The sequence below is a fragment of the Anticarsia gemmatalis genome, chromosome 8 (genome assembly GCF_050436995.1).
Source record: "Anticarsia gemmatalis isolate Benzon Research Colony breed Stoneville strain chromosome 8, ilAntGemm2 primary, whole genome shotgun sequence".
Taxonomy (NCBI): Eukaryota; Metazoa; Arthropoda; class Insecta; order Lepidoptera; family Erebidae; genus Anticarsia; species Anticarsia gemmatalis.
Window position 1 is genome coordinate 5,427,424 of NC_134752.1, and position 25,240 is coordinate 5,452,663.

The 25,240-nt window shown below is 35.9% G+C and overlaps 1 protein-coding gene across 5 annotated transcripts in view; it reads left to right on the forward strand.

Moving 5' to 3' along the window:
• Positions 1–25,240, forward strand: part of rho-5 (rhomboid-5) — a 177,218-nt gene extending 151,978 nt beyond the window's left edge. For 2 of the 5 annotated variants that reach the window (XM_076117285.1, XM_076117289.1), the window contains exons 3-12: positions 896–1,070; positions 9,627–9,799; positions 13,388–13,552; positions 16,390–16,603; positions 18,763–18,969; positions 19,406–19,426; positions 19,603–19,691; positions 19,924–20,179; positions 20,405–20,659; positions 20,785–25,240. In XM_076117285.1, the coding sequence (XP_075973400.1) occupies positions 896–1,070; positions 9,627–9,799; positions 13,388–13,552; positions 16,390–16,603; positions 18,763–18,969; positions 19,406–19,426; positions 19,603–19,691; positions 19,924–20,179; positions 20,405–20,659; positions 20,785–21,216 (1,987 nt within the window). In that variant the 3' untranslated portion in view covers positions 21,217–25,240. The remainder of the gene's footprint in view (positions 1–895; positions 1,071–9,626; positions 9,800–13,387; positions 13,553–16,389; positions 16,604–18,762; positions 18,970–19,405; positions 19,427–19,602; positions 19,692–19,923; positions 20,180–20,404; positions 20,660–20,784) is intronic. The other 3 variants (XM_076117286.1, XM_076117288.1, XM_076117287.1) reach the window with 3 other exon arrangements.

Here is a 25,240-nt window from a genome sequence, read left to right on the forward strand (position 1 = left end):
GCAGAAACTCTTTTTGGAATACATTTCAGTGTCAAACTCATCGTCACTCCATAGTAACGACTGTAGAAAATTACGCTGCAGTAAACGGTTGCTGCTATAAACACGACATGAAATAAACTTAGCCGTTACTTCAGCCATTTTCAAAGGATTTACAAAATTATTGTCGTTTATACTATGTCATGTCTAGATGTCACTAAAAGTCCACTTTATTTCAAATAAATATAATTGTAATATATAATATTTTAAAAAACAAAGTTACCAACACAAATTTACATTTATATAAAATTTTTGGATACATGAATGTAACATTGTATTGACCATATTAATCCCTGACTTTTATAATCCATTCCGTGTTCCTAGAATCTGGTTTTCATAAAATGAAATAGGAAAACATTTTATCCGTCACACAGTTATTTTTTCATAGAACTTTTATATATTGTTTTTCCGATAACTGGCCGTTTATAATTGACTTATTGATAGGCACTTATTCTCCGTAAGACTTAGTTGTAATTAAAAGAAAAATGACTGAGCTTCGATCGTCTTTGTATGGAAACGATTCTTGGAAGTTTCGTACAACTTGAACGCTGAACAACGAAGTGGTTTTTGTAAGGTTGTATAATACTTATTTCTTGTATTGGCGAGAATTTGTAAATGTAGAAATCATTTCTGTAATTATTATAGGTATACTCTAACATGATGGGCACTCAATATAACGTCATAACCAACAAATTATAAATTTTATGGCCAGTTTCACAGAGAAAGTGTCAAACCTCCTAGATAAATGATAACAAATGTATGAAGACATCTGTCAAAATTTCATCTGACACCCTGATGTGGTGAAACTGGGCCATAAACTAGTATTTTACTATATAGGTACTTATGTGTTGTTTTCTAGTATGTACGGAGCATCGGGCGCAGCGCCGAGAGAGGCGCGGGGGCGAGCGCGTGAGCGGCCCGACGTGCTGCCTGCGCCGGCGCCGCTCGAGGAGCCGCCGCCGCCCACGCTGCCGCGCCCCGGCAAGGACAGCGTGGCGCGGCTCACGCTCACCGGACTGTCTCTTGTTGTTACCGTAAGTATACTAAAAAAACTTTTCATAAAAAGGGATCTTTTGTAGAAAACATCAGTCTAGATAATATAAAATTAACGGCCAGTGAGTACCTAGGTGTGAGTAAACGGTGGTAAGTTTGGTCTAAGTTAAGAAGATTAAAATCACAATCTCCTGCACAATTAGAGCAGTATTATGATCACATCGTCCAATGTCCAGGGTTTTAAATATACCTACCGTCAAAGTTAGGTCGCGTAAGTCTAAATTAGGCTCAGTATGAAGATCTTAAAACCAAAATGTGTCATAAAGAAATTGAGAAATAAAAAATTATTTTACTTTCAATTAGTAACGTCCTATAGCCTTTAAACCAAGTAAGGGAAAGTGTAGGTTTTGTACTAAAAGAAAAAAAAGAACGGCTATGTAGATGCGGACCATTCATCCATAAAACGTAGTCTCATTTAAAACTACACAGCTCTTTCCAGCGGTCATACATTATTCCATCTAATCCCGAGAGCCATAATAACCTCGCAGAATTAACATAGAACAAAATTACTGGATACATTATACTTTAGACGTCACTACATATTAATGTCCGAAGTCATAAATATTATATGTGGCGTCTCAGTGGCGATCTTGCTATCGATATTCAGTAAAGTGTGGCGTATCGTAAAATGTATAAAATATTACTAGAAAATATCTTGTTACTTAGTAACACGGTCGAGTGTGTATATTTTATGCTTTTGATAGATTGACAGCTGGCTTCCTCGTGTCATTAGGTATTATCCATTTCCTTAAATAAAATGAAATTCCAAAGCGATATTTAAGAACAGCGACGTATATATTTCATTTTTAATTATTCATTGGATGTTTATGTACTTTTACACGCGTTAAAGCTTATTTAATCTACTGACTGCTTTTATAATGACCATTTTTTGCAGAAGTAGTGGATCTTAAAGAATCAGTTCGCTAAATTATGTTACTGTAGTTTGCAGTACAGTTTCGAAGATTTTTTTGTTATACTTCATACCTTAATAACACTTTGTGCTTCGTAGTGTTTAGCTGTAAAGACTTCATGACAGACACACACAGGTATCTAAACAGTGTATCTATTAGGTTTACACGTGTTGTTCATTAAATATTTTAAAATGAGTCTTCTTTAACGACTTTCCTAAGAACTTGAAAGTGAAGTGGAGGTACGTAATTTTAAGTAACTAATTAATATTTATGTGATTGTTGAAGTATAATTACGGAACTGTGAAACATTTTATGGGTGTTCTTGTTGTAATTTTTTCGTACATGACGGGGTTCAGTCAATCTCTCATTCTGTGTTATACAAACCCTGTTAGAAGACCGATTGATATTGTAATAACTGTTAGTAGGTTAACGTATAACAACGGGTCACGTGTAACGTGTAACATAACGGGTCTTATACGTTACGTATTTTCAATCACGTATAAGACCCGTTGCATTATAATATTATGTTTACTAGTCGCGAGAGTTTAAAAACGTTAACCTACTAACAGTTATTACAATATCAATCGGTCTTCTAACAGGGTTTGTATAACACTTGTATAACACGGGTCTTATATGCGATTGAAAATTTAAAGGTTAACCTTTAAATTTTCAATCGCGTATAAGACTCGTTGCATTATCATATTATGTTAGGATCGTTTAATATATACCATCTGCGTACAAAAATGTCATGACGTATTTTATCACGTTCTCTAGGCAGACAAGGGTGTTCGTTAGATGCTGTAATTTTTTTCTTATATGGAATATACTCATTTCTCTGGAGCTTCTTGAGATTTTTCCCCCATTGTTCGATGTAATTGTGCAGTTGCCAGTTCACAACTTCTATAGTAAGATTAAATCAGAAGAAATCCTAATTCAACAGTTTTCTCAACACCTAAACGAGATCACCAAACTAGTATTCATGAAATTGATTGTACTCCCTCAACACTAGACGTCCTTTGTTATTCAGTTCGTCAGACGATGATTTTATTTCCCGCGCGATATTCGATAACACAGAAACTTGAGTAGGCTGTCACGTGCCGTAAGCGCCAACCTTGTTATGATAATAACTGGTGTTAGTGTGTGCGTGACTTTTTTACCAGTTATAGACTTGTTTGTATGTGTGCGTGTATGTTATAGACTTGCTGTCTGACTAATTAATGTTGTGTTAGCTTAATACAGTTTTTTGTCACTTCTAATATTTTTTTACTATCTTTCTATTCTATCTACTATCGACTACTGACAACCGACCTGTCATCGCGAAATTTTGTATGAAAATCTGATCAGCGCCTCTACCGGGTGTCGTAGGAAATATTTTGGCAGTACATTCTGTGTCAAAATTTCGATACTCGTCAGTACCGACAGAATCGCACTACTCGATTCTCTACCACTATGGACTACCGACAACCGGCTAGCTATCGAAATTTTCAGTTCGGTTCAGTTTGGTTGTCGGTAGTCTAAAGTAGTAGAGAATAGAGCTACTGGTGGCCTATGTTATGGTGGTATTGTCACTCCTATCCGGTCAAAATGTGCGCTCTGGTGCCATCTCTCGGTGATAAAAGACACCAGTGCGCGCTTTAGCTCTAACTGTGTGTGAAACATTTGAAATTTCGTTCATCAATGCTTACACCATGTTTATTAGAAAGACAGTTCTTTATATGTGTGTGTGAAAGTTGCTATTATCTTTTCTGTATGTATGCGTGGAAGTTGCTAGAGACTTCTTTATATGAGTGCGTGACTTTTCTGTTTGTGCGTCGTTTACACATTTTTTCATGTGTAAAAAGTGCGTAATAAAGATTCTATCGATGTGTTTCTGTGTGAGTTTCACGGTTTTGTGAGGTTTAGGTAATATATTGATTAGCTAGCAAATTATGTTGAAATGTTGAGTTTAAATTTCTGTATTGTAAGGCTATGTAATTATTGAATTGGAAAATATAGTGTTGCATTAGGTTTTGGCGTAAAATTAGAAAATTTAACGCAGATCTTTGGTGACTAATCTTCTTACCATTTCAAATTTATATTATTTTGCTTACTATTGATGTGTTATCGACATATCCATACCTTAACATTATAATGCCTTGAATCCTATCACAATAACTCAAACAAATTCGTGCAGCGATTCCAATGATTAAGTTCAATCCAATGTAAGCGTTCAATTCGTTTGTACTATAGTACCTAAAGTCAATGACGTCAGACCACACATATGTGTGTTTTAGGTGCCCAGTTAATTAAGAAAGTAATTCCTCAAACCACTAGCTCAGAAATAATTAAAACTCTTGCAGAAAGCAGATAATTCTGTAGCAGCACTTACGTACCACAGGTGGCATAGTTAGCTAACCCAGTTTCACAGCATTTAAAAGTTGGCTAAATATCTCTACGGTAAAGTTCTGGTTGTTTTAACTGTACTAAAAGCACTTGGTGTGGGAAATCCTAAACCAGCCGACAAGGCTTCTAATGGACTTCGGTATGTGTGCCTAGAGACTTATAAACACACGTATACATAAGAGTATTATGCGGCTTGTCTCGTAATAAAATTGGCGTTGGCGAGATTTGAGGGCGCGGCTTAAAGGGATTTGTCTATTATGGATGTGGGCCAGTTCTTTTGTGTTGATGAGTACATACCTCTTTTGATTTTATGAGTAACCCGCCAACGTGACGAGACACTAGTCGCATGTGAAAGTAAATTTTCGTATTTCGAGTTCTAGGTATTCAAAGTGGAAATATACTTTTATCCAATATTACGGGAATCGACGTATATCGTAAAAGTGCATTAAAAATACATAAAATCCATTCCACTCACGATTCCATTCTAAGCTTTGTACAAATTCTAAATCACATCGCGCCCCTAACTTCGTAACAACGAACGTAGCATTTACGTAGCGCTTGCGTAGCACTCGTAGCTCGGAAGTTAGTACATAAGTAATAAGATTAAGAGCGTGTATTTATTACTCACTGTATCAGTCGTAAATACAATATTATGTTATTTAACGCTTGCTTTGTTTCGTAGCGACCTCTACGAATGTAGGCTGGAAGTAATTTGCGTTTGGTTTTGACGTCATAGTAACTATTATTAGACAGAGTATTAGGAGTTCAAGGGAAATGAGCAAATAGTAGGAAATGTTATAAAAAAGTATTCGGGAAAAGTACTCGGAAATACTTTTCTGACGACATATTGTAAACGTTGTTTGTATTATGATATCATTATAATATCGGATTAATAAAGATTAATTCATATCAATATAGATCGAAAGTAACAATGACAGTTAGTCAGAGATTCGGCAGAGAGATAGAATATAAATTTTAAATGTCAAACTTTTGATTCTCGATTGTATGGACTATAGAAAATCACACTACAGTATAATTTCTAGGCACTTATCCTTTATTTACGCACATTAAATAGTACTCTACTGGTGAAATACAATAAACAATTAATAAGCCCAATTGAATCCGTTGGCCACTGATCAATAATGCATATTTATCGTTAAACTTTTAACCATATTTTAAGCCTGTTTTATTAATATTGGTATTGAAATGACGATCAATGAAACCGCATTTAATTTTAATGAATTATTATTGTGTCAAAACCTGAAGCTTTTGTATAAGATTATTGAAAACCGAATTGACTTTTGAATAATGCGTTGACAGATACAGATCTTTTAAACGAGTAACAAAAGGCTTTAAATTTTGTAAGTGAGATGTAAATGAAATCATAATAACTGTAGTTTTAAAATGACGAATTAATGAATTATTTTTTTATCAAATGAATAGATATTTAACCATATTTTTTACTTTTTTGCTGGTTTTTGTGTGAAGAATTTATTTTTAATATACAAGTCCGATTCAACCTATAGTTATCTTTAATTTTACACTTCGCATTCTTTCTAATAAATGCTTTATATTTTCTTCCAAGAACTGCTCGTGTCATAAATATCGCTTGAAAAATTTATCGTTTCAGAAAATAACGTGTATAGGTGTCTCCACACAATTTGAACACAAGTAGGTATTTTAGAAGGTGAACTGAACGTCGACCCACAGGACTCCAAGTTGACTCATCTACCAATTTGTCGATTGAAGCGCAATAACCCTTGCCGTGGCACTTTGCAATCCTTGATAGGTGTCTTAAAAGATTAGCAATCCCTCCATGAAAAAAACGTTCATGTATCAAAATTTGTCAAGTTAGTCGCGGCAAGTACGACAGTCCATATAAATCGTTTCAAATCCACATATTATTTACCCGAAATACATATACGGCAGGCCAATTAAACGACATCACACTGACCGTCGTCAAAGCCTCAAACCGTTAGTGTCAACTGAAGCGCCTCTGGAGACCGACACTATTGTCACAATACCTCAAATATCTTACAAATGTATTGTGAATTGTAGATCAGAAAACATTTCTATATGACGAGTATATTTTATGTGTGAGTGTAGGATATGAATGAAACCGAAGGTCTTTATTAATTGGATGTCCTAGTTCTGAAAAACATATGGACCATTGTACATGCTAAACTAGTAGACTGTGGATCTTTTCCGATAAATAGTTACTTGGTTTCAAAGTTGAATTTTTAGTTGGACCATGTTATTTTAAAAGGTGCTAAGTACGTGTCTTTGATGGGACGGTTTAATAGTAGTTTCGCCACTTTGGAATTATGTTAATAAATAACCAAACATTGTAACCTCTGTGTTTGTTCAGTACTTCTACTGTTAAGTTATAGCACAGTAACCAACCGGTTACGTACATTACGCTAGTAAGTGGAATATAGGTATAATTATACATTTAATAACGTGACTACGTAACAACTTAACCTTGAACAGTTACCACAAACGTAAAGTATAACCTCACGAACATATTGTTATCCGAATCCCTTTGGATATTATAATATACGGACGGACGAATTAGACCGCGATATTTCCGTGTAATAAATTATAAAAGCGATGTCTTTCGGGTCGGCCGTTTTGGCATCGTAAATAATCGTTGAAGGCTAACGTTCTGCCTGCAATATCCCGGGAAGGAACTATCCGGACTGCAAACTACTGCTTCCTGGCCGAATACGGCTGACGTGACGGTTTTCTTTTAGTGGTACGAGTGTGTATTATTTTTTAGTACCTTGAGTAGTTCGAGTAATATTTTGTTGAGGATTTTGTTGGCTAATATAGTTTTAGTTTGATGTTAGTTTTTATATGGTAGCGATAAAAAATTGGGGCACAATAAAATTATATAATATACATTGTACTTTTGTTGCCACAATGAAGATCCTATAACATGTGCAGTGCATACTAGTTCTATCTTTATTTCTTTTATCATTCATTATGACGATGTATAAAACGCGGTAAGATAAGAACTTAGTACATTAAAAGCTCCAAACACTATAATTAGTTCATGTAGAACAAAACTCAATGAAGCACTGTTCTCACGATAGCGACATAAGTATTTAAAATTTAATTTACGAAGTTAGTACTGTCTCAGATCCGAGTCATTGTTGCGACAGTTTCCAAGCGTGTCCAAATCTACTTCAACACTCTTGTTTAACTTTGTATCAAGGAATTCGTTCCACGTTTGTTAATTGCCTTGTTGGATATGTTCTAAGCAGTCCTATATTGGACGAAATGAGTACTTTGGGTTAGTACCTTAGAAATGCTCTTGTGTCGCGGGGTCTTTTTCATACATAAAAACAATAAAAACAATTTATATTGGATTAAATTCTCGGCTTGGCTAAAATATTACAGAGTTCTGCTTATACTAGTTAGAAGCAAGTAGAACACTCGCCTTTTATTTCATAAAAAAATATAATACTTAAGGAAATGTGAAAATATTAAATTTCATACATCCTTAGCTACTTTTTCTTAGAAACAGACTCGAATTAATTTTATATTTAAAAGAAAACGGTTCATATTTACGCTCGACTGTCCGACGATATATTAAAATTCCTTTTCATAACTCTCAAGTATACCTGTAAGCTTATTAGTACGAGTTATATCTCAAGGGCGCCTTCGCCTTCCATTCGCTAGGAAAATTACGTTTCACACGTAATTTTGCTTTTAGCGAAAGGTCAAACATTTCTTAAAATATTAAGATATTTTCAAACACACGGCAATATTCTTCTCTTGAATATTTAACTTACACGAAAAAGAATAACATACATATGATTTTATCCGACTTTATGAATGAAAATATTTCGTCAGACATAATTACAAGGGATTTAATGTCGAGTTCCTATATTTAGATACGATCGTGCAGGGGAATGGTATTTACAAAATTCCTTTTTGACTTCTAATGAAATTACTTTACGTAATACAATACTTGTGTTAGAAGTGAGCTGTTTTAGGAAGTGCGTGGATGCTTCTAAGAAATATTATTCGTTTATCTAACTATAGAACAGTTTGGCAGCATAATGTAAAACAAGGAGGTTGATGACAGAGCTTGATCATCGATGAAACCATAAAATACCACAGATTAACAAAAGATTTCCTTGTTTACTTAATACTTAGACAGTTATGCTCACCGGTCGGTGAACGATCTGTGGGTTAAGCAAACCTTGGCGCGGTCATTTTATACATATGCATAGTGGCATTTGAACCGGGCGTCTTCGTGCTTCGGAGGGCATGTAAAAGTCTGTCCCGGTGGTTGTCAAAAAGATAACAGTTGTTAAGCCATGTCAAAGGGCTTCGGGCGGCTTGAACGACTTTGACAATAGTTTGACGAAGAAGACAGCACAATACTTGACATCATATAGTTTTAATTTGTTGATTCGTTAAACGAAGGATAGCTTAAGCTCTGAACAATATCTAAGTCAAGTAACATTTACCAGCAAACCATGTCAAGTTTTAATAAACTTCTATAGGTCATTCCGCAGTTCCAATTCAATTCTTGCTCAGTTTTATACCCTCCCTCATATAGACAGAACTTTTTATATCTCACAGACTTCAGTTAATATCTGTTGACATCCACGTTGACCCACATTATCGTTTATAACATTAAGAATATTAGTTTGTACACGCTACGAGTTTAGTGTTTCTTAGCACGAAACGGTGATAGCTTCCATTAACAACTTATAATTTACGACACTTGGAAGCCGGTTTAGTATTATATTTACATACATGTGGGTTTATTGTGTAGTTATGAAGTTTAGTTTGATCTCTAGTCGACTTTATTGGGTAGATGTAAGTAGGTATGTTGTAAGATAACTTTCAAAGGATAAGCGAAAGGGTAATTTAGTTATAATTTGCTATAAATACAATATAAGACTCTTTTAATGCACTATATTCACCAACTTTTCACTCACACTCAGTTAGACAAAGTGGTTCAGCGATACGCGATCTTCTTACCTGATTACTTACAACACCAAATTAATATTCCTTTTTCACTGATCATCTACTGCCACTTCCTTGACATGAGCTTGATTCCTATACGGAACACATGTTTTTGTGATTCAGAATTACTTGTTTTGGGTCCACTGTTAACAAGCGTGTAGAAATAATCGTTACCCAAGAGTTATTATTAGTGGGAGGGTATTAAAAAATTGCAGCTAGTATCTATGAGCATATATTTACTCTCCATCTTTCTTTCAGGCGGTGACGCGGCGCTCGCGTCAATCGACGTCAGCGCAATGGTCGCGGTCGTTCCGCGGTAGTGTTATGCCGCAGGACGACACTGATGTCGATGACGTGTTCTTTGCTGCGGCGCCGACGTCTGCGACGCCGCTGCAGCACCATGAAGAGGATCAGGCTGATGGGACTAAGGGGTGAGTTGCGACACTATTTTATAAAGGCGATACCGTTTTGAATATGACATCTAAATAGGATTGTGAATTATGTTAGGTGATTAAGTTATGTAGTCATTTCTACTAATCTAGGGATTATCCAATTCTTTGCAACATGGTATTTTATCAATCTTAGTTTGTCTTCATCATGTGCAATACTCTCATTAAATGCAGGTTATATTTTATCATTTTATGCCCAATATTTTTTAGATGTTGCTTATGCAATATAAGAACACTACGCACACTAGAGTAATATAATAACCTGCAACTGATTTGCATGAAATTCACTCATCGTGCAGTAAACTTAACGACACCATACTCATAAACTAAATGCATCAAACTGACATACCTACTGCTTTAACCAGCTCTATTTAACAGTCTCATAACAAGATATACTAACAGTAGTTAATTTAAAAAGCATATAACACATCAGAACTTCATAACTCGAGATGAAGCTGTTACAAAGCCCGCGATACTTGGTAACTTACTGGCGTCAAGTTGTGCGCTAAGTTTGGCTAATAATCCTGTTCCAGCCAGATCCTCTTAGTACGTCATGTTGCTAGCTCGACAGATTAATTAACTACTCGCTCATTACACACTCGGGTACTGAGGACTGAGTGGTTTCGTATTTTATACTTGTTACGTCTTGCAAATTTGCTTAAAAGTTGATGTATCGCGATGCATATATTCGTTCGTCTCTGCTTATTTTCGAATATGCTACCTTATGGTTTATTTGGCTTGTTTTATATAAGTCAAACCTAAGGTGAGTATAGATGTAGCTAAGTATTTAAATGTACATCGAAATTAGATCCTATGATTCCACTAGCTAGAGATACTGTTGCAATTAGTCGTCAGCTAGCCATTTTTGATAGGAGTAGGAAACCGCTTCTCAGAATTAACAAAAGGTTTACTCGTATATACCAATTTTTACACATTCCTACTTAAAAGTGGATTGTAATTGTTTTCGTGGTACACGATCATGAGATAGAACTCTTAAGTTCATTGTAAATTCATGTATATAATATTACTCAAAGCTCGGCTGTGATTGGCCCCAGATTGCCCGTGAATCACCCTCAAGCGAGCCATGAATCCCCTTAACTTGTTTTAATGTGAACGATCTTTAATTTGTTGTCTATTCAAAACCAGTGCACACTCTAATTATGTGGCTACTATCATAATGAAAATACTAACGAGTATTTTGTTTGATAAAATTCTGATGACGGTGGCTAAAAGTAATTAATTCCAGGCTTCGTTTTAGACGTTAAGGCTATCGTCTGGTCACAGGTCATTCGGTCGTTAACATTTAAGATTAAAAACCATTTTGTTTAACATTTGAAGCTCGCTTTTTTACTAAGCAGATTTATGCTGTATTACGCAGAAAGTAGCGTAAAATCTAAATCAGTTTATATCAGGCGTGGTTTAAAATACAGTGTTTTTAATAAAATATCGTGCATTTTTGGTAAAACACCTCTAATAATATAGTTAATTTGTCTAGTCATCTGCTTTGATAAAATATCCTATTAAATTTTCCAAGCCATATCATGTATTTCAAGGATTAGCGATACAAATTAGGTAATATAAACTTTGACGCATATTGATTGCAGAATATATAAACCTTTTTGTGATCGATTAATATTGCAAAGTAAACTTCAGTTTATTTTTAGATGTATTTAAAAATTCTAGGCGTGTTGGTTTTTTAAATAAAGTACCTATTCATTTTTATTTTAATTGCTTTAACAATTCTGTTGTTGAACAAAGAGTCCTTTAGAATCAATAATTTTTCAGTGTTTGCGATACACCTATAAATTCATTAATATTCTATTTCAGCTATAAACTGAAATATACTGTTTATTCAATTACATTTTGAAGATCTATCACTCCGTGAATAATTTATAAGTACAAGAAAATCATCACTTTCGAAACCATAATCTGGGTACACGATTTTCGTTTGCAATTTAATTAAAAGCCTTTGGATTTCGCAGCAAATCAGAATACGATCAAAACACAAATAAAAAACGTCGTTTGCAATGCGCTTGCGTACTTAACCAGCGTGAGTATCAGTCCCAAATCTTTGTGACAAGGGTCTCTGAAATCGGAGATTAAATCTTTGGAATATACTGACATACGTTCAAATAAATATACCGACATATGACTATACTAGCTGACCCGCGCAACTTCGCTTGCGTCACCTAAGAGAATGGGTCAAAATTTTCCCCGTTTTTGTAACATTTTTCGTTGCTACTCCGCTCCTTATGACCGTAGCGTGATGTTATATAGCCTATAGCCTTCCTCGATAAATGGGCTATCTAACACTGAAAGAATTTTTCAAATCGGACCAGTAGTTCCTGAGATTAGCGCGTTCAAACAAACAAACAATCAAACAAACAAACAAACTCTTCAGCTTTATTATATTAGTATAGATAAGACAAAGTTGTACGCAAGAACTTAGACGGAGAATGCTTAGTGGTTAGTGATGAGAAATAGTATCGGTTGTTTCAATAGGATCGCGTAAATGGATTGATAAATGAAATATTTATTGGATTGTCAGTAAGCCTTGTGTGCGATTGATGGCCCAGTTCAAATTATAAAATTAGTTTAGTATTGCGAGTCTCTGTGTCATTGTTTTTTAAACGATTTAAAGCCACCTTCAGATGGGCAATAAGGTTGGACGATAAGTGTGTACAATTTATTTGATCAATCAACTTGAAAGTCACCTTGTATCTAAACTGACAAACATCAATATAAATTAGGACATTTTAGTTGAACTTTTCACGGCCTAAGAATCATGATCAGCAGTAGTATGCGTAGTACACTTGCGTTGAAATCCCAGAAGCAATCTTATTATCTGATTGTATCAATGTTCTTAAATATTAATATTACTATCCACACCATTGTAACTTGTTTCATTAAAACCCGTAGTATAAATTTATATCGCTTAGAAGTAGAAAAAAATATTCATTATGACATCAAAAGAAGGTGAGGGGCCTCAGTAATAGACGTTCCTTTGATATCGTTACGTTGAATATATAATGTAATTACAGGATGGGTGTATTATCATTCATTAATTACTATCGAGGAAACAATGGTACATTCTGAAATGTACACCTTTTTTAAATGCTCTGTATTTTTAGGCAAAAATGATTGTAGTGAAAATATTTTTAAAAACCTTTGGTTTTTCATGATTTATACAACATTTAAATATGTTATCTATACACACTTTTAAAATAAAGCAAAGTAACTAAAAAAATATCCAGCTTTATAAGATTTTGGTCAGGAATAATAATATGGTATATTGCAAATATTTAAAAAAAGGGGATATTCTCAGTTGTGATTGATGCTTTTGTTATAAATATTAAATAACAACAGGATGCGCAATATTGAGACGGCTGCATAAAGGAAAAAGCTATAGAGTTATTTTTTAACCCATTACTGTCCCACTGCAGGGCAAGGGTCTCCTCCCAAACGAGGGAGAGGGGTTAGGCCTTGAGTCCACCACGCTGACCAAGTGCGGGTTGGGTTGTTATAGAGTTATTTACTAGTGCTTTAATAAACATTGTATTATTCTTCCAGGGCGCGATCACCATTGGGTTCCAACAGCGTGGAGTACAGAAGACCGGAGAGGAGCGTGTCGTGGGGCGCGGGGGGAGCGCGCATCCACACACCGATGTTGGAGCCGCTGGCGGACAACTCCAACCGGAGGCAGTTTGGCATGGGCGTTGTTGGTAGATTCTTTAGGTAAGAGAACAAGCGCATAGCTACCTATGTATAATAATAAATTTAACCCATCAATGTCTCCTCCCGTAATGAGGGAGGGAATAGGCCTTGCGTCTACCACGCTGGCCAAATGGTACGGTAGTTACCTACTAAGAGATATAATACCTTTATGTCGGTAGTCTATAGATTGCAAATAGTGATTATAGTCTGGTGCTAGATGAAGATATCATTATCTGGCCTAAAAATCTAGTGAAGTTATTTGATGTCACTGCTGTTGCTAGTTTGTATCTAATAGATTGGGTATGATAAGAACGACAATAAAGGATCTTGCTAGAATGAACAATACTAGTCTGAGACAGCAAGTCGAATCTACCAATTACTATAATTGCAATATTGATTACCTACCACTTACTTACATACTTAATTTATAAAAACGCATTGTAATGTAAAACTACTATAACAATGACATGTATAAAGAAAGTATACAAAAATCCGTATAACCTTTATTTAAATGTACTATAAAAATATCAGGGCACGACATTTATAACTATAACACGGGTGCCGGATTAAGATAAAAAATAGAAAGGTTTATGTGAAGGCTAGCTCAACTTTAGGTATGCGAAATTGAGGACAATCCCTTCGTCCGAGAAAATGTCTGGCTAATACGCTATTCCCTTTTAAATTGTTTTAGCCTTTATCCAAGAATAACTGTTTTTCCAATAAAAATCGGTGGAAAAGTAAAAACAAAATACTTTTAAAATATACCGTGAAACTTTCTGTTTTTAAGCCTTTTTGAAGCAAAATTGTTTGGTAGAACAGTTGGTCGGGGAATATTTTTCTGGCGGTCGCCGACCGTATCGATTCGGTTGATCGCATAATTATTTAAGCGCTTGCTCAGCTCTTTCACTCTATGCATTCTGGTTTTTTATTTTTTGTTTTGTGTTAGCCAACGTTGGCTCGTGTATTTGTGAAAAGAGTAAAATGAGAGTATGTCTTGGTGCGTTAGATTCTTTTTGTCAGATCTCTATGGAGAATTCTTATTAAAAACTAAGTTAACAGAGTTAAATGTTATGTGGCAAAGAACGGCTCACTTGATAATGAAATAACATGAAAACGGTATAAGTTGTTGAAGGTTTTCAAGTCGTGTTGAATTGTGTTTGTTAATGAAAAATATCTTTTTAAAATTGTTTATTCATCTTGGATACGTTATCACAATGAACTCAGATAACACATTTTCAAACATTGTGAACCGACCGCAAAAACTTCGTCGTTTAAAATCTTTTATTTTTTCATAAAGTTATTATTTTACCGCAGACTTTCAGTTTAAAAACCCGGCTGTTTTTGTAGGTTTGTGACCGTTAAATTGGGGTGGAGGAAATAATTTTTATTTCCAGTTAAAATGTCAGCGATAAGTTGGGCTGGTTGGGCAGTTGTAAATATACGTGGGTAAAGTAGGTCAAAGGCAGAAACTCAAGGACAGCCTAATAAACTTTATGTCGTGCCCTAGAATCACCGTTCATTTTATTATTTAGTTTGATGGGGACTATTTACTAAATATTGTGTAATTACACTTTGTGGGCTAATGGCAACGGTCGGGAAATTCGCTTGAGTGAAAGTTGAGGACCTTTGTTGAACGAAATGTAAATTGTAGAAAAACGATGTAGTTATTTGATTTTGTGTTGCTTTGTGTTTTTGTACTGAAAGTTATTTTAGGTCTTTATTTAAATTTTTGACGTATTTTGATTTTTTAAACTTTTAACGTCGATTACTTTGAACGTTAAAAGTATCTCTTTACATTTCATTACACTACGATAGTTTCACCAGTAATAGTTTTAATAGTATAACTTAGGTACTTATACTTTTTATCACAAAATATGAAGTCGAGTAATAATAGCGGCCAACTTTGACAATAACCAAGAACACAGAAACGAACGTGACTAATAGAAATTTATAGACCAGGCTTAAAACCTAGGAACTCGAATAAAATTAAAAGTCTTCTAATTAATCTTATTAGAACAACGATAAAACATAAAAATTGTAGCGAAACTTTCCTTAATTAACAAACTAGGGACATTTTAATGAATCTTACTTAGAGTAACAAAGAAAGATTAAAAAATAATAAGGTCGGTGCACGGTATCGTCTTTGCCATAACTCACCTGGGCCGTATATATCACGCGCCACGGTGTTTACAAACTTCCATTTAAAACTTGCTTTAATGGATTTTGAAATTAATATGCCTTTGATTTAAAGCATCGCTTCCTACAAATTTTCCTTGTGATTTAAATGGACTCGTGTTTTATACGTTGTTTACGCTGTATTTTGATTATTTTGGTTACGATAGACGAAATATTTGTAGGAAATTATCTCTATTTAGGGAAAATAGGAGGATAAATAAATGATTGGTTGAGGAAGACGGCATTTATAAAGTTTGTTATAATGGCGTATTAAAATAGTTTTTTTGGTTTTGACGTTAAATATAACTCCAGTGCACAGTGCATTATTGATTACGACATTATAACAGACAACCACAAAATTAAATTACAACGTCCTAACACAAATATTAGGTCGGGGAAAAAGTCTTTTCGCAGTATAGTATGTATGAACTTGTAATAAAATCTTTTCTCTACACAAAAAAAGCTCGATATTTGGTTAACTTACGAGCTCACTGAAAGAAACCTAATGAACCGTGTACTCATTTGTGATTCTTGAAGCCAAAGAGATTATATTACAAGTTCATACATACTTTTTACATATTGACTTTTTCTCCGACCTAATATTACAACAGCTAGATGCTGTTGTAATATTAGGTACAAATAAACAATTGCAAAACTGACAAAAACTCTGAATTTTCTTGCAGGCGTTCTCTCCGAAAGTCAGTTACTCATCAAGAAGAAGTGGCTCGTCAGTTGGACGAGCTGACAGACTACCGGCCGTATTTCACGTGGTGGGTGAGCACAGTGCAGACATTGGTGCTGTTGCTTTCCCTCCTGTGTTACGGCTTTGGACCAGTGGGGTTCGGGAGGCACACGCACTCTGGGCAAGTGCTGGTGAAGAGCTTGAGCTTACAACAGGTGGGTCTATTGTATGTTATATAGTATCTTATACGTATACTGATAAGTGTCACTTAGTGTAATCAATAGATTGAGTGTTGCGTCTTCCTAGTTCCTCACTCTTCTGCTACAGGCAGTATCATTTAGAGAAACGAAATGAGCAGGAGTTTGTTATTCCATTTTAAACTATAAGGTTTCGCATGTTTTCAAGTTTAAAATATGTGATTTCTGATAAGAAAGAGAATTTTAGGTCAATAAATTCTAGGTATTTATCGAATCCAATTAGAATTCGTCCGTAGAATAGAAAGAATAAGAATGTCAGTACTAGTTCTTTATTGACCAAAAAAACAACACGTCTTTCTGCTATGCTTGCTTATCGGAAAAGCCAACCTTGAAAGGAATTTTGTTTTAAAATATTTTACGCATATTTTTTACTAGTGAATATTTAACGGAAAAGTCGCTTAGTCTTTAGCCTCAATATCCTTTGCCTCGATAAGAACAAGAGCGTTTTGCACTTTCCAAAACATTTCATATTGATTACCTACTTTATTCACACTTGAATAGGTAATTTTATGTGGCGTCTCATATAAAATATATAAAAAAACCTTTTCGGGGCCGCGTTCAAAATCGTGAAATGTTTATGACTTCTATGACTTTTACGGCGTTATGATGGCCCCAAGTGATTTTTAGAGTTCACACGTATGTGAAAATAGTTACGGTTTATATTTCCATTGATATTTTATAGTCTTCAAACTACCACTAAATGTTACTCTAGACCGATTTTCGTGTAAAGTGCTCAGAATAGGTATAAATTCCTTGTGTTTTAAAGTTAGATTTAATGGATTCTGTAGCTGAAAAAATGGAGTAAGGTAAAGAAGGACTCAAACAAGATATTTTCAATTAGTACAGTTCAGAAAAACTGCTTTCTTCAAATAGACAAATAATTTACAAGACCAACAGTTTACGTAACTATGCTATATACACAAACATACAAACACGAAAGTACGCGAATGTTTTCTTCATAAAGCTCTTTATCCCCCGAAATTCCGTTTCTTTGTACAAGACTTAGCATAACATCGTTATATGAGGCAAAGCTTTTAGACACAACAAGGTTTGGCGCAGATTTAACGCTGGCTCGCCAATGTTCGCTGTTTACTTGAGGGATAATATTGACGGCTGTATCTAGCCTGGTTTTCAGTGGCTCTAGAATATTCTGATTGGGGTGTTTCGTGATGGTTTAATAGTCGCTCGGTTTATATCGGATCAACTATGTTTGTGTGTTGATTTTAGTTTTAATGGTTGAGCTTGTTCTTACTCAAGTTAAAGACGTGTAGTATAATGTATTTTTCTAAATAACGAATTAAATTTCACATTAATTACTAAACACGGTGTATTGTTGCTTAATATTATGTAATATAATATTAAGCAACAATACACCGTATAAGTGTGAGCATTTTTGAGTTTAATTTCTAGAAACAGGGAGAACCTACTCGTTAAATGACTCAGTTTGTTGATTGACATAGTTCGTGATCCACAATTTTATTTTTAACATTTAATTATTTTCATTAAAACGAAAGTATCCAGTAAGGTTCCGCCCTTATCCAATCATCGTTGTCTGAAACAAAAATATAAACAGAAAGATTACCACCCTACGTACGTCATTATCCCACACGGCCCACGCATCTATTTTTATACTCCTCAATATTAACAATTAGTAAGTACCGAACCACAAAGGGTGTACATTCATTGTGGCGCAAGGGAAAACCGACACAAAGTAAGAGTATTAGTGAGCGAGCTACGAATGTAGGTCACACGGGCTTTGTGCGCGCCTCTTTTGTCTGCTTTTTGCTGCTTAGCACAGTCTTTCATGATGCTATCTTTTAGCGAATGACCGCAAAAGGTCCCTCTACGTAATTCGGGTTCGGTGAACTTTTGCGGTCGCTGCAAATATGTTACGTGTGGTCATTTATGTTTTGGGTTGATCATGATTCTACAATTTTTTATCGAAAGGTGAGACATTTCTATCGAATTGTATCATCCATAACTTAAACATCGCCTAAACAAAAAGGCCAAATATTTGCAATTTGTAACATGAGAATTAAATTGCTTTGAAATACACTTAAACGGTAAGGATAGTTAGTTCTGACAAGATTGTAAAAATGTTCGCTCTCCAATTTCAGGTCGAATGGGAAGAACCGGCGTCGTTCTGGCTGGGCCCCAGGGCGGCAGACCTGATACACTTAGGTGCAAAGTTCGCGCCGTGCATGCGAAGGGACGCGAGGATAGCGAGGGCGATAGCAGCGTCGGCGAGGAGAGAAAGAGACACCGCATGCTGCATACGGAACGATGATTCTGGATGTGTGCAGTCTTCTAAGGCTGATTGTTCGGTATGATGTAACTCATTTTACGAATAGGGCTTTCTTTTATATCGTCTTATGTACTGTTGTTCACTTATCAAAACAATATCGAGTCAAATTTTTCTAGACTTCCAATTTTTAACAAAACATACTCAAACTATTTTGAAAACTCTAAATTAGATCATCAAGTATTTGAGCAACAACCTCTAAGCTAGGTAAGCTCCGTTTCCTCTCTTTAAACACTCTTTAAAAAACCCTCGAAAGTAAATTGTATAGCAGTCTCTCCAGTGTTGTAAATTAATACGCAAATATATATTGATATGACTGTGTTAGATAGTTCACTAAAAATAGTGAAATTCTCAGTATTCGTCGTTAAATTCTATTCATTCTACGGGAATTTAGGGCAGTAACACGTAATACAATTACGTATGTTGTAATTTGTATTTTTGCGCACGCTACCGTACAGATAAGAGGATTAATATCAAAGGTAAGTTCCCACGCTAACAATTTTTCAAATAACATTAAGTGATAAGGTTCTTTATGGTACAATTAATTATTTATATTGAAACATAATTATATTATTATAAGTTATTATACGCGATCGGAAACGTGAAATACGTCGCGTACTATTTTTTCGTTCTGAGTAATCTTTTTATATTTCAGAATACGATATCAACGTGGAAGAAGTGGTCTTCGGGGGAATCCGGGCCGGGCGGACGAATATCAGGCTCTGTGTGCGGCTTAGATCCCAAGTAAGTAGCTCAACTCTCTACACATTACTTTCATTACTGTAAGTCACTAAAAGAAAAAAAAATCATAACAAAAGAAGTACTAGTCGCTTTGAAACCAGTCAGAAATCAGAGAATATTAGATGCTTGATATGCATAAGATACCTTACATCGATAACATTTTGATGTGGATCACATGACTTTTTTGTCCACATCAAAATGTTCAAATAAATAATAATATTATTTTGTTTTCCAGGTTCTGCGAAGCTCCAAGATCAATAGCACCTCACGAATGGCCAGATGACATCACCAAATGGCCGATCTGTCGAAAGTCAGTTCTTGATGGATCAGCTGCTGCGGGCCGAGCTGGTCATGCGGCAGAACACATGGCGTGCGAGGTCATAGGCCATCCCTGCTGTATAGGAGTCCATGGGCAATGTGTGATCACGACCAGAGAGCACTGCGACTTCGTCAAGGGGTATTTTCATGAGGAAGCGTCGTTGTGTTCACAGGTACGTTGACCAAAAGTTTGAGGTTCTTGATGTATAAAGATGCCATTTCCACGAGCAATGTAGAATATAAAAAAGATATAAAGCTTTACTAGAAAGCAATGGTCATTATTAAAGCAATGGTTAGGTTTTGCGTTCTAGAAAATAACAAAGCCTTAACAGAAAGTCTTGTATCTGATTAAAATACTGTCCTGTGTCGTACTAAAGAAGTTCTAATTACAATTTCAGGTATCCTGCCTTGACGATGTATGTGGCATGCTACCGTTCATGCGCCGCCGACGTCCAGACCAGCTGTACAGAGCGTGGACATCATTATTTGTTCACGCTGGTCTTCTCCATTTAGCTGCAACCTTAGCGCTGCAGTGGCTTTTCATGAGAGACTTGGAGAAAATGGCCGGCCCTGTTCGAATAGCAGTCGTTTATTTAGGCAGTGGCGTTGCTGGAAATATGGCGTCGGCAATATTCGAGCCCTATAGGGCGGAGGTGAGTTCTGGAGTTATCTGTTCGCCTTCACCGTACTTAAGATAATAAATGATATGATGTTCTTGATCTTTATATTGTGGTATACTGGAAGTATTCATGACATCCAATGCTTGTGCATATTTCAGGTGGGACCTGCTGGATCACATTTTGGACTTCTGGCGTGTTTAATAGTAGAAGTGATAGGGGCGTGGCCTCTGCTAAGGCATCCAAAACGTGCTATCTTGAAACTAGTCGGTATCGCAGTGGCACTGTTCCTCTTGGGTCTCCTACCTTGGATCGATAACTTCGCGCACGTTTTCGGCTTCGTGTTCGGTTTCCTTCTGTCGTACGCGCTGCTGCCGTTCATAACCTTCGGGCCGTACGACAGGAGGCGCAAGATCGCACTGGTGTGGGTGTGCATGGTGTCCGCGGCGGGGATGTTGTGCGCGCTGGTGGCGCTGTTCTACGCGGCGCCGGCGTACGAGTGCGCGGCGTGCGCGTACTTCACGTGCCTGCCCTTCGCGCCCGACATGTGCGCGTCGCAGGACGTGCGCGTGCGGCAGCTGGACGGGGTATGACGGCGCGCGGCCCGGGCGCCCCCGCCGCCGCCGCCCCCCCGCCCCGCGCCGCACTCGTGCCCCGCGCGCCCCGCGCCCCGCCGCCGCGCCGCCCGCGCATAGCCCCCGCCGCCCTCGCCCGCGTCGCCGTCGTCACCCGTGTCGCCGCCGCCCGATTTACCTTACGTCACCTCGCTATTACGGAGATACGTATACGGGACTGTAATTTCCACCAACATATCTTATTGTCTCGACGCGTTACTGCCGTTGAGCGCGATGAGACATGTCTACGCATTGTGAATGACTCGGTGAAGCATGGTCTCGGACCCTGCCTCATAGAATGGACTATCACAATATGTAGTACGTACTGTAAGTTGAGTCGCTGTATACGCATTACTGTGTCGCTACTGCCCGATTGATTGAACGTGTCGATAGAAGAGTGCGCTCTTGTTACCTAGGCGATCTTTTAAGATTTTATAATCGTCGAACTAGACTATTATAAAAGTGTATGCGAATATTTCATCGATTACTTTATTTATCGATAGAGACGTATTGTTGCGTGTTAAGGTTTGTTGGTATGTTGTTTTGTGGACTCATGATTTGTCCCTAAATTTCGAGTGCGTGAGGTTGAATTTATTCTATAAGCATTTCACGTCTACTCTCCATCTTATTCTAAAACTGCAATGTGTTAAGTCTGATATTTTTACGACAGCGATGTTCAATAGCTGCTTGTGCTCGTAAAATAAATTCGATCCAATGAATTTTAATGATAAAACTAATTGTGCTAAATTCACGGATACAGAACTATTGCGGACGCGACTTACTGTTGTAAATATTCTGTAAAATAAAATAAATACTTAAGTGAGTCGTGTTATTTGTGACCTGTTTTGTCTGCGTGCATTTTACGGGTATTTCGTTACGTCACAGTGTATATTATTGAGTCTGTATCTATACACGGAGTTTATATGTATGTACACAGAGCTAATAATAATAAAATACATTTCCAGCACTATTCAATTTGAACAAACAATAGACTTGATCAATATCTGTTCGCGTGTGACATAACGTGATCCCGTAACAGTGTCAAATATACATAATTTAGTATATTACTAAATAATGTAAATAGAATGTTATAAAAAACATATTTTTCATCTATTAAGTTCACAGTATATGAACGAATTCAGTCTATGTGTAAGTATTCACTAATCAATTTTTGATTTTGTCAATTTATATAGCTGTATGTATCGAGTCTGCGTAGTATTATATTTATTTTATATAATATGCTAGTGAATATGTATTACGTACCTAAACCATTTATATTTAGGGATATTTATTTTACTACAGGCAGGTTAGGGGAGACGATCGTTCACTATCATTCATACTTTACATGTTTTATTACGAATTTACATTTAATACTAGTCACTATGTTAATATTAATATTTTTTAGTTTAAAGTGATGATGTAAATATATAAATTTAACTAAGCGAATGGTGATCATTGTAATTTAACAGTTATTTTGCTAAGGAATGTTAATCGAGAGCGTGTACGTATGTGTGAAGGTTTTATACAGGCACAGAACCATTGTAGATATATAGGGTGATGTTTGTTTGGTTATAATTGTAAAATTGCGCACATAATTTAGTTCTATGAATGTATCCGTTCTGTCACAGTAGAGTGGCTCATTTGTACCTAATAACAATTGTAGACGTTTCCTTTCCTCTTGTTGTAGCCGTGGTTTATATCCACGAGTTTATTTATGGTCGTTAACACCGTTTATGTCACTTACTGTGCGGACTGAGCTGTCAAAACTCTCATATAGTCCAATGCCATATTAATGGTCGTCTTCTATCTTGTTAGGACCTATTTAACTGAGTTATTTAGTTCGGTTATGTGATAAATTACTAAAATGAATTTCACTTGCATAACATTGCTTTACATTATGGTGATATACTTAAATTTTATAGACCATTCATTGTCACTTGGCACATTTGTTCCACTGTAACTGTGACAGAACGGATACAATCATAGACAAATTGCACAAATGAACGCCTTTTGCATGAGAAAATGTAAAAATGTAGCACTTAATAAAAAATGAAATATATTTTTTATTTAAATGTATTACGAAAAGTATTCGGCACAAAATATCAAACAACTGAATTCAAACTGTTTTGTGATTTTCGTTTAGCACAATTAATTTTACTCGATATTGTAATTAATTAGTTATGTAGGCACATATTTACTTCTTATGAATTAATAATAAATTTAGTATACGTGTCGAGTCACGGGAACAGTATCCTTATAACAATTTTTCGCTTACGCCTTTATTTATTAAGTCAAACTGCTGCATTAAACCATTTCTTAAAATGGCAAACGGGACGTGACAGACTTCCAAAAATACTTAAGTGTCGGTCTGTAATAAAGGCGTAAGTGACAAATTGCAATAAGGTTTACTTTCCGTGGACCGCACAGATTTTGCTCAGAAGTCTCCAATAAATGTACAATACAAGCAATAAAATGTCAACACCAGTGTCTAATGTTATGAACGTGTGCTTGTTAATCAGAGAGAAATTAGAATAACATGTTTTAATACGACACTTGTGTCAGATATTGAATGTCTCTTTGTAAGTGCAGTGTCACGCGATATAGAGACATTTAATGCTATCAAACGCTGACACCCAAAGTGTCGTCGTGTGTTTTAGGACCGTGTTTCAACGACATAACTAAGTGTCTACAATTGTTTCTGTAAAAACATAAATCATAGATCCTTGATTTCGTAAAATAATAAGTTCATTATGCTTATATTGGACTACCCACGTTACATACATTGAAACACGGTTCTAGATGCAAATCAGATTATTTTTAACACGCAATTTCGGAATTTGATATAAGTTTGTAAATCTATTCGAAGTAGTGGTTTTAATTTCTCAAAACGGCCAAGTGTATCGAAATTATTTTTTAAATGTAACGGAAATTCCTAACCCACACCAAGGAGACGACTGTAAATGTGATTATATTTTATTACTAGCTGACCCGCGCAACTTCGCTTGCGTCACGTAGGAGAGAATGGGTCATAATTTTCCCCGTTTTTATAACATTTTTTACTGGTACTCTGCTCCTATTGGTCGTAGCGTGATGATATATAACCTGTAGCCTTCATCGATAAATGGGCTATCTAACACTGACAGAATTTTGCAAATCGGACCTGTAGTTCCTGAGATTAGCGCCCCCGCCGCCGCGGCCGGCCCGTACCGTGCCGCAATACTAATATCGTGATATCTCCTAAACTATATGTCTAAATAACACACTGTAAACTGCAAAAATAATCTAAATTAAATGCTCGTGATGATGAACTTACTTATTTTGATAAGGATATATGTATTATTGGTTATATCACCAGTTAAACATCACCCAACGAATTAAATGTTTTTTTAATACAGAAAAGTAGTTTTTGTGACTTAAATAAAAAAGCTGGATATATGTCATCGCGGACTTTTTTGTAGAACTAATAAAGACCAATGTTTTTGCTATACATTGTTCTTACTTGTATCCAACGGTATAAGCGGCGCACGCACAAATGCAATCTTCAATTAGATTTTTTTTCTGACTTCTTGGACATAAATCGCTATAACTCAGCTAATATAGTTTCAATGTATTTCAATTATATATAAAAACCTGTCGGAGAAAATACTCTTTCTATTAGTGAAAACCGCATCAAAATCCGTTGCGTAGTTTTAAAGTTTTATGCATACGAAGGGACTACAGACAAAATGGGCGACTTTGTTTTATACTATGTAGTGATAAAGTGTTTGAATGTGTGCGTAAAGTGTCTCGATTACTTTCTTGAAAACTTTGTTGACAGTGAACTTTCTCGAAGTGCCCTTGTGACCGGCGGCTCGGCGGACTGTTTCAGAATTTAAGACAAAAAAAAACTTACATAACTGTACATTGTGAACATACACCTAATTATTACTTATACGTTAAGGATGGTAAAGTAATCTTATTGTAAACTAGTATTAATCGAACAAGAAACCTTATTATCATAATA